At 38.9% G+C, this 11,121-nt stretch overlaps 1 protein-coding gene across 3 annotated transcripts in view; it reads right to left on the bottom strand.

Annotated features, from left to right (window-relative positions):
- Positions 1-9,290, bottom strand: part of mthfd1l (methylenetetrahydrofolate dehydrogenase (NADP+ dependent) 1 like) — a 198,225-nt gene extending 188,935 nt beyond the window's left edge. For all 3 annotated transcript variants that reach the window (XR_011355972.1, XM_069932267.1, XM_069932269.1), the window contains exon 1: positions 9,095-9,290. Coding sequence is in view for 2 of the 3 variants with exons in the window: in XM_069932267.1 (XP_069788368.1) it covers positions 9,095-9,249 (155 nt within the window). In the remaining variant the exon portion in view is untranslated. The remainder of the gene's footprint in view (positions 1-9,094) is intronic.
- Between the last annotated feature and the right edge of the window lie 1,831 nt (positions 9,291-11,121).

The following is an 11,121-nucleotide window of genomic DNA, read 5'->3' as shown; positions in this document are numbered from 1 at the left end:
ACTATTGAATTATTTTTAACAGCATTAATATTCCATGAAACCTATTCCATTTTTAATTGCCATGCAAGTACCTTATGTTCCTTCTCATAATAACGCTGCTTAGATCGATTAATTAAAAGCTCAAATTGATAAGTTTGCAATGTATTAACAGAATTTCAAGTTTGCCAGAGCTGCTTTTTTTTTTATCTTGTCACATCTTTCTGAAGTTCCTTCTCTAGCTCAGCAATTTGTTTCTTCAACTCTAAACTCTGCCATATATTGTTTCTTAACTCTCGTAGTATAACTAATAATCTGCCCTCTTAAATAAGCTTTCAGTGCAACCCATGATACAAAATTACTATCTACAGAATTAACATTCTCAGCCAAAAACAAAGTGATCTGTTCTTTAACATAAGTAACAAACTCCATTTTTTTCAGTAACATTGTCTTAAACCTCCATCTATAAGATGAACATACCGCTTCCGAACTTACACAAGAAAAAACTAAAGAATGATCCAATATAACCCTACTTTTATACTCAGCCTGTAATACTATACCCAGTAAATGTGCCAATACCAAAACAAATCTATTCTGGAAAATGAATCATGCCGAGATGAATAAAAAGAAAAATTTTTCTCCATAGGATTAACTCTTCTCCAAATATCCACCAAATTTAAATCTTTCATCAATGCCCCAATTTGTATCGCCATCTTTGATTTCCTTATACTTTTTGGAGATCTATCCAATAAAGGGTCCAAAACACAGTTGAAGTCACCCCCAACTAAAGTATTTTCATTAGCCTGATTTAACAACAAAAAAAAGCTTCAAAATAAAATGTTCATCATCTATATTAGGTGCATAAACATTAAGCAAAGTCAAAGATTCAGCAAAAATTTTACAATTCACCCTCAAAACTCTCCCAGCATTTCCCTCCAAAGATTGTAATTCAAAAGGCAAACTCTTATGAATTAAAATCGCTACACCTCTCACCTTAGAATTAAAAGAAAAAACACATTACCAACCCAATCTCTCTTCAATTTCAAGTGTTCTTTTTCAGTCAGGTGTGTTTCTTGCAAAAAAGCAACATCAACTTTCTTTTTTTTTTAAATATAGGCCAAAACTCATTTCCACTTAATTGGATTATTCAGTTGGAACATTAAAAGTTGCAAATTTCAAATTAGACATTTCTACAAACTAACAATATGATCACACACTACTAAATATTGCTCCCCTTATAAATCCTTAAAATCACAATCCTTCCCCAATAAAATGTCAAGAAAAAAATTAAAGAAAAAAATCACCCCTAAAAAAAACCACCCAAAGGAAGTAATGCCCTAAAAATCAGGGTGTAGTAAACCCCACTAGCAGCAGATGACTGTCAAAGATTTCAGTGCCATCCACCCCCCCCCCCAGCCAGATATACATACATTATTCAATTAAACATAATCAAATACAGTAAATATATTCAACCCAGTGATTCCAGTCCCAATGATTGTTGCAAATCTTCAATATCAATAAGACTTTTTGTCAGCTCTTCTTTCTTTCCATTCTTTCCATATTTCCCATTCTTCCCATTCCCACTTCCATTTGCCCTTCTTTTAGGTGACAAAGATGAAGGTCGCCCATTTCCTCGCAAATCTGGCAACGAATTGGCAAATATTAATGCATCATGGTCATTTTCAAAAAATTGGGATTGAAAATTACCCTAAAAAACTTTTAACACCGCAGGTTAGCGAAAAGCAAATTTATAACCCTTCCGCCACAATACTTCTTTAGCTGAATTAAATTCCCGACGTTGCCTAATAATTTCTTGACTCAAATCTGCATTAAAAATTACTCTATTATCTTGAGTCATCATTGGAGATTGACGTTGTCAGGCCTTCTGCACCGTCAGTCGTAATATCATTTCTCTATCTTGATATTTCAAACAACGAATTAAAACCACCGGTGGCGATTGTCCCAGAAACAGCTTCTTCTTTAATGCTCTATGTGCTCGGTCCAACTCCAAACCTTCCAGAAAAATCTCCTTGCCAAACATCTCAGGAATCCATTTCTTTTTTTTTTTTCTTTTTTATTATAATATAAATTTATATATATATATATATATATATATATATATATATATATATATATAAATAAATCAGGTCAGAACCTTCAATATCTTCTGGAAGGCCCACTATTTTCACATTATTCCTCTGACTTTGATTTTCCAATGAATCAATTTTCTTCAATAATTCTTTCTTCTGAATTCTCCAATCCACAAAAGAATCTTCCACTTTTTCCCTATTACGATCAACTTGATTTTTACATTCAAAAAAAGCTGCTTCAATTTTTTTTTTTAATTATCTTGTACTGTATCAACTGATTTTATACATCTATTAACATTACTTTTGACTAGACACATCTTGATTCATATTTATCATGTCTTCACATGAGGAGGCTATCGATGAATATTTTAGTTTTTCCTTCCAAAAATCCTCGAGACATCTGTTTCAACCAGTGGTTCCCAACCTTTTACTTTCCACTCACATACCACTTTAAGTATTCCCTATGCCATAGGTGCTCTGTAATTAATAAGGGATTGCTTAAGGTGGTATGTGGGTGGAAAGAAAAATGTGCACAGTTTCATAACTCCAAAGGAAATGGGCCAATGACAATTTTTCTCAAGCAAAATATTTCAGTAATAATTGGGTCTAGAACAGTGATTCTCAACCTTCCCTTCCTACTCACATACCACCTTAAGCAATCACTTACTAATCACAGAACACTTATAGCATAGGGAATACTTGAAGTGGTATGTGAGTAGAAAGTAAAAGGTTGGGAACCACTGGTTTAAGCATATTGTCCATTTGATTGGCAATCCCTTCCAAAGCAGCACACATAGAATCCATTTGTTTTTTTTAAATAAGACAACACATTCAATACATTTACATTCAACAGAAGATATGTTTATAATTGGGAAGCATTGAAAGCTGAGTTAAGAGGACAAATTATAAGTTAGTCTTCAAAGCTTAAAAAGGAATATATGGAGAATATAGATGAAAAGGAAATTAAAAAATCATCTTCTGAGAGTAAATATAGAAGCTTACTTAATAAAAAAATTACAATAATACAATGTTAACATCCTTCTTCTTTGGCTTGGCTTCGCGGACGAAGATTTATGGAGGGGGTAAAAAGTCCACGTCAGCTGCAGGCTCGTTTGTGGCTGACAAGTCCGATGCGGGACAGGCAGACACGATTGCAGCGGTTGCAAGGGAAAATTGGTTGGTTGGGGTTGGGTGTTGGGTTTTTCCTCCTTTGCCTTTTGTCAGTGAGGTGGGCTCTGCGGTCTTCTTCAAAGGAGGTTGCTGCCCGCCAAACTGTGAGGCGCCAAGATGCACGGTTTGAGGCGTTATCAGCCCACTGGCGGTGGTCAATGTGGCAGGCACCAAGAGATTTCTTTAGGCAGTCCTTGTACCTTTTCTTTGGTGCACCTCTGTCACGGTGGCCAGTGGAGAGCTCGCCATATAACACGATCTTGGGAAGGCGATGGTCCTCCATTCTGGAGACGTGACCCATCCAGCGCAGCTGGATCTTCAGCAGCGTGGACTCGATGCTGTCGACCTCTGCCATCTCGAGTACTTCGACGTTAGGGGTGTAAGCGCTCCAATGGATGTTGAGGATGGAGCGGAGACAACGCTGGTGGAAGCGTTCTAGGAGCCGTAGGTGGTGCCGGTAGAGGACCCATGATTCGGAGCCGAACAGGAGTGTGTCATACCCAATGTTAACATATAGAACAGATAAAATGATATTACGGTCTAAGCATAAATATTATCAACTAGGGAAATGCTCTTCTAGAACAATTAATGTAATACAACAGAATAACAATGAATTGACATATAAAACACAAAGAATGAATGATGTATTTAAGGAATTTTTTGAAACATTATCTACACCCGAATTATTATTTTATGAGGAGGCTATAGATGAATATTTGTCACAATTCTTATTACCAAATTTAACTCAAGGTAAAGATCATATAGATAGTCCTTTTACTGAACAAGAGGTTTATGATGCATTTAATAATTTACAAAATTATAAATCTCCAGGAGAGGATAGGTTTCCAATTGAATTCTATAAAGAATTTAAAGATTTATTGATTCCATTATTTGTGAAAGTAATAGAACAAACTTTTAAACAATATTATCTTCCAGAAACCTTTTCCACGGCGATAATTACAATTATTCTTAAAAAAGATTGAGACCCATTAAAACCAGCTTCATATAGTCCTATATCTTTATTGAATGTTGATTATAAAATTATAGCAAAAATATTAGTGAATAGGATTAATGATTATCTTCCTGAATTGATAAATATTGTCCAGTAAGGTTTTGTTAAAAATAGACAAACAAGTATAATCCATTTAGTGCAGAAAGAAGAAGATTTGAGTGTTATAGTAACTATCGATGCAGAAAAAGCATTTGATAGGTTAGAGTGGGATTTTTTTTTAAATTTAAAGTTTTAAGTAAATTTGGCTTTGGTGTAAATTTTATAAATTAGATTAAAGCACTATAGTGAAGTAATGGAATTGGTAAAAAGTAGACTATTCACAATGTCGACAAGTTCAATTTAAATGGACAGATAAGATTAGGTATATGTATTTTGATAGTAATTTGAAAAATTTATACAAATTAAATTATATTTCACAATTTAAAAAAGATAGTTGAAGATTTAAAGAGATAGGTAAATTTACCTATTACATTAATTGGGAGAGTTAATTGTATTAAAATGAATATTGTTCCAATCATTCAATACTTATTTGAAATTTTACCTATATCTCTACCCCCAATTTTTTTTTTTAAGATTTAAATAAACAAGTTATGAAACTTTTCTGGAAAGGAAAAATGTTAAGGAAGACATTGGAAAAATTAACATGGAAATATGAATATGGGGGGGGGGGGGGCTACAACTTCCTAACTTTAAAAATTATTATAAGGCAGCACAATTAAGATTTTTAGTCTCCCTGTTTGTAAAATACAAATATTTTAGGTGGACATTGAATTAAATAAGATAGGAGCAAATAATACCAGAGGAGTTTATTTATAAATGGCAGCCAAAATCTGTAACAACAGATAAAGATGCTCCAATATTAAAACATTTTCTTAATTTTTGGAACAAAGTTAGAAGATTATGGAAATCTTCTTTCATTAAAAACACCATTAATCAATCTGTTATTAATTTTTTCAATATATAACATTTTTTAAATATATGGAACAATGAAGGAATTTCAAAATTGGGAGATTGTTACGATAATGATAAATTGATGTCTTTTGATCAATTAAAAATATTAAATATGATATACCTCATAATACATTATTTTCATTTAAGAGCCTATTTAAGAGAGAAATTAGGATCTGATATGGTTTTAAAAGATCTTTCAAATTTGGAACAAACTATAGTTGATGGAATGACTAAAAAATTTATTTCAATTGCGTATATTTATTACAAGAACAAACACCTAAAGTAGGTTTGTTTAATTCAAAAGAAAAATGGGAACAAGATCTAGATACGACAATAGAAAAAACACAATGCGAGAGAAACTCAGCAGGTCAAACAGTGCCTTTATATAGTAAAAATGAAGATACATCACCAACATTTCAGGCTTGAGCCCTTTATCAAGGTTTGGCCTGCTGAGTTTCTCCAGCATTTGTGTGCATTTTTTTCACTTATTCACAGTGTCAACAGAATCCTGTGTTTTACCTTAGATACGATAATAGATCAGCAGGTTTGGCAAAACCTATGCAAAGATGTCTAATGTAAGAAATAGATTACTTCATTATAATTTTTTTACATCAATTGTACATTTCATCTCAAAAATTGAGGAGATGGAGGTTGAATTTATCAGATCAATGCTTCAGATGTGGAAAAGAAATAGGTACTTATTTTTCATTCCACACGGTCTTGTCTGAAGGTTAATTCTTTCTGGGTTTCTGTTAGTAAGTTTTGCAAAGAATAACTGGAATGATTTTTTCTGTTAAACCCTGAATTATTGTTGTTAGGAAATTTTTGAAAGTATTACCCACCAGAAAGGTCTCATCTTCAGGCACAGCACTTAACCAAAGTCCCAGTGCTTTCTCAAGTGAATGGACGAGAAGCCATGGCACATTGAAAAGAGTTACTCTGGACATTATTTAGCCATCAACCAAGACTGCAGAAGCGTTTTCCAGCCACAGTCGTGCCCCAGTTGTGACACGTGCCGACGCACATGCTGCTGGACACATTTCCTCCTTTACACATCATAAGCATGTCATTGTACTGAGGTCATGAATAGAGCTACAAAAATGCAGTTGGCATTTAATGCTTTTGAAAGCAATGACATTGTGCAAAGGGAATTATGCTCATTATGCAATTACTTGCTTAGGGGAAACTGCCAAAACCCAGCAGCAAAAATTAATCGTTATCCATGAACAAACCTACATTCCAAGTAGGTGGCTCAGTTCTCAGTGATCAAACAATTCCATTTCTCAAGCAAGAACCACAGACACCAATGACTCAGCCTTTCCTCCTTAACTGGTCTGGAGCGGTGGGCAACGTGTTCTTCCGTCAGGGACACTGGAGCCCCCACCTGCTGGCCTTCCCATACACCAGGCATTGGTCAGGAGTCCAGGGCTGATTCTGCCCTCCTGAATCTGGTCCATGAAATTGGACTGACTATTTGAGAAATAAGTTTAATCTTCTGCCCACAAACTAAACCCCTTGGCATCCTACTATCTTTTTTCCCTTTCTTACCATTTTTCCTGAATGCCAATGACCCCATCTCCCAAACACCCACAGAACACTCGGGCACAGAAACAGGCCCTTCTAGTCTGTGCCAATCTATTTTTCTACCTAGTCCCACACACCACTGTACATCAACCACGAAGAAGGGTCTGAGTTCTATCCCACAAATACCTGTGTCATCGTCGTCCTCCTCCTTCCCACCCAATGTGCCCCTTCCTCTTCCAATGCCCCAGTCACGCTTGATCTCATCCCACATTTCCCCCCTCCACATACTCCTCCTCCTCCCCTCAAGACTGCAACAACTTTGCCTTCTCCCTCCCCATCCACCTATTCCCCTGCCAAACATGTGCCTAAAACTCCTAATTACATCTCCACCCCCACCCGATTGAAAATCCTCTTCAGACATCCTTTTTATTTCTCAATCTGCTGGAGGAAATCAGCAGGTCAGTCAATACCGATGGAGTCAGCAGGAAGGGTGATGTTTTAGGTCAAGACCCTGCACCAGGACTGGGTGCATAGAGGGTCGTTATCCAGTAGATAGAAGTGAGAGGAAGGGGTGAGAAAGCAGCCAGAAAGTAATAGGTGGAACCATACAAGAAAGGAATGACAGGCAGATGGACCCAGATGGGAGATGGCAACAGACTGGAAGGTGATAGGTGGAACCAACAGAGAGATGGATGATGAACATCAGCAAGACCACGCTTAGACTAGGTAACTGTTTTAGAGTTATTGCATTCTATCTATAGTGGTCCCTTGGCTTTCTCCTTGCCATTAACAAGGCAAATATCACTGAAATCATCCAAACAATTAATGTACAAGTTTAACTAACCACACTCCACGTTCTTTTCTCACTCCTGCTGAAACAACCAGTTTCTTTGTTCATTTGATGCCCCACCGTGTTCCACTAGCCCATGACATTGAAAACCCTGGAAAATTTCTACAGAGGTGTCGTGGAAAGTGTGCTGACCAGCTCCATCGTGGCCTGGTATGGAGAAATCAATGTCCCTGAACGTAAAGCTCTCCAGAAGGTAGCGGACACACCCCAAGTGTCTCCCCACCATTGAGAACATCGATGGGGAATGCTACCATCGGAGAGCAGCAGCAATCATCAAGGATCCACACCACCCTGCTGTTCTTGCTGCTACTATCAGGAAAGAGGCATAGGTGCCACAAGACTCGCATCATCAGGTTCAGGAACAGCTGCTACCCCTCCACCATCAGACTCCTCAACAAACAGACTCATTTAGGGACTCAAACTTTTACACTTTATTGAGATTTTCCTCTGTATTGCACAAGTTGTTTACATGTGTGTGCTTTATACCGTTTCTTTTTCCACTACCAAATAAATGGTAATTCTGCCTTGACCACAGGAAGAAAAACTTCAGGGGTGTATGTGTACTCTGACACTCAATCTGAAATCTGTCTCTTCCCTTCCTCCCTTTCTTATTTGGTTATCTTCCTTTTCCCTTCTCAATTCTAATGCTGGGTCTCAACCCAAAACACTGACAATTCTTTTGCCTTTGTAGATACCACTTTTAAAAATCAAATTGCTTATTTTCATGCAAAACAGGATATCATAAAAAATTAAACATTATCCAAGCAAATTAATCTCTACATAGTACAGCAGTTAGTTCAATAAACTGTCAAGAATAAGTGTTCAAAAGAAAAAGTACTGTTTTGTTCAGCAAGGCATGCCCATGAAGTCCTACCAGCAGTTTATATCGACAGGCTCTTTTGTATCCTTTTTTATTTACAATAAAAACTATGTACAGTGCAAGGCCTTTTCAAGTACATTGTGTCACGATTGTACATAAAGGAAAACAGTGCAAAATGTTTAACATTCATTGTCCGATTTTGGTTGGTACATTCTGTTATTACATATTGTATCGTTAACCTCTGATAGCACCATTGCCACTAATGAGCCCCTTCCCCCTTGGGTTACTCCTCCTCTCCTGTTGTTTTGAGGGTTTTCCCCACCAATGTTCGGCAGCAGAAGGATCCGACACCGTGGTCCTTCCCCACTGAGCTCTTGCCTTGGCTCAGCAGGTAATGTGCCAGTCGGCAGAATTCTCCCTCAACCCCAACTTCCAGGCACCTCTGTTCTCAGTATGATCCTGCTTCAATGCTTCTTGTCCAGAACCAGGGTTGATACTGAACATCATTACCTTGTCAATATCATATCCAACTTTCTGGAACCAAACTACTTCCTATTTTGAATCCACGTGTTGGGGGTGGGGAGGGGGGGGGGTGGTGAGGTGGAGGAGTACCTCGCCGTTGGTGGGACGCGACGGAGGCTGCAGAAATGCACGTGTCTCCCGCCCCAGCCCAGACTCCCAGTCCGGGGCTTCCCGTTTACCTGACGGTGCTCATCACGTTGGTGCCGGGGAACCGGCGACCGGTTGCGGCAAACCCCACGGCTCCATCTTCCGCCCCGATAGCCGGTGAGCGCTGAGCGCAGCCTCGGAAGCCGCTGGGAAGCCGACACCAATTTCTCGCCAGCAGCTTCCACATGGCCCGGGAGTTGTAACAAAAAGTGTGACGGAGCCGCGGCGCGCGCCTGCCTTAGCCCTTAGCCCCGCCCTCTTAAAGGGCCAGGACCCAACCCGCCTGTGTTCTCCAAGACCAATTCTATCAATGCCCCGGCCCAACCCCCGAAAGTGGGCCAGGGTGGTGCCTTAAATAGCTCCACTGTTTCAGAAGGCTGTGTCAGTGCTATTCCCAAGAATGGGTAGGAATTGGTCAAGTAAAGCCTGGAAATAATGGATCACAATTTATTGGATGGAGCACAAAAAAGATTTATTATGATAGCCTTAGCTTTGGAAAAAAAATGTATGATGTCAACCTGGAAATTAGAAGAGAGCCTGAGAATACAGCAATGGTACATAGAAATGAATAAATATATTGCACTGGAAAAAAATAACATCTAATTTAAGAAAATAACATCACAGTATTCGAACAAATTTGGGAACCGTACATGGAACACAACAGAGAAGTCCTACCACGGACCTCCACCGCCTAAAATGACAGAAGGAGAAGACGAAATGAACTGACCCAGTGTGTAAAAGTAGAAGACACAAATTTCTTGTTTATTTTCATTGTGTGATGACACTGTTTAATGTATCATATAGGTTGAACATTGAGTGGGTGGGGAGGGGGCGGGTGAGGGAGGGGGGGAAAAGGGGAGAAAATAACACTGTGTATGTTCAAGAGGGAAATGTTTGGGTGTATTTTGGTTAGTATGGTTCATAGTGTGAAAAATAAAAAAATTTTTAAAAAAACAAGTCATAAGATTCAGTGTTCTGCAGAAGCATATTAGTGCAAACATTCCTTTTATAAACCATCTTACAACAATAAATATAAAAATAATAGTGTACGAAAAGTAAGGCAGTGTCTTTGGTTCAATGATTATTCAGGAATCTGATGGCAGCGGGGAAGAAGCTGTCCTTGTGCGATTGAATGCTTTTCTTTAGGCTCCTGTACCTTTTCCCTGGTGGAAGCAGAGAGAAGAGGGCATGGCCTGGGTGGTGGGGGTGTTTTTTAAGGCACCACCTCATTTAGATGTCCTCGATTGAGTGAAGTCTGGTGCATGAGATGCAGTGAGCCATTAACAACCCTCTGGAGTTCTTTCTTGTCCTGAGATTTGGCAACTCCATACCAGATAGTGATGCAACCAGACAGAATGCTCTCCATGGTACACCTGTAGATGTTTTCGAGGCTCTTTGGTGACATACCAAATCTAAGCACCTCACAAAGTATAGCCGCTGGCAAGCCTTCTTCGTGATTGCATCAACATGGTTGCTCCAGGACAGATCCCCAGAGATGTTGACACCCGAGAATTTGAACTTCTTTACCTTCTCCACAACTGATCCCTCGATGAGGACTGGGTCATGTTTCCCTGACTTCCTCCTAAAGTCCACAATCATCTCCTTGGTTTTGCTAACATTGAGGGTAAGGTTGTTGGTGTGACAACGCCCTGATCTATCTCCCTCCTGTACGCCTTTTCTGCCGACAACTGTGGTGTCATCAGCAAGTGGATGGCATTGGAAATGTGCCTGGCCACAATAATGAGTAGTGCAGTGGGATAAGCATGCATCCTTGGGGTGCAACTGTGTTGATGATCAGTGAGGAGGGGACATTATTTCCAATTCGTACTGACTGTGGTCTTCTGATGAGAAAGTCAAGGATCCAGTTGCAGAGGGGGGTACATTGGCCCAGAGATTGTAGCTTCTTGACCAGCACCGAAGGAATAATGGTATTGAAGGCCAAGCTGTAGTCGATGAAGAGCAGCCATATGTATGAATTGCTGTTTTCGAGGTGATCCAGAGCTGAGTGAAGAACCAGTGATAGTGCATCTGCTGTGGAGTGATTGTGACAATAGGTGAA

This window comes from Narcine bancroftii, chromosome 4 (assembly GCF_036971445.1).
Source record: "Narcine bancroftii isolate sNarBan1 chromosome 4, sNarBan1.hap1, whole genome shotgun sequence".
Taxonomy (NCBI): Eukaryota; Metazoa; Chordata; class Chondrichthyes; order Torpediniformes; family Narcinidae; genus Narcine; species Narcine bancroftii.
Note: the sequence above shows the minus strand (reverse complement) of the source record. Positions and strands in the feature narration are given on the sequence as shown.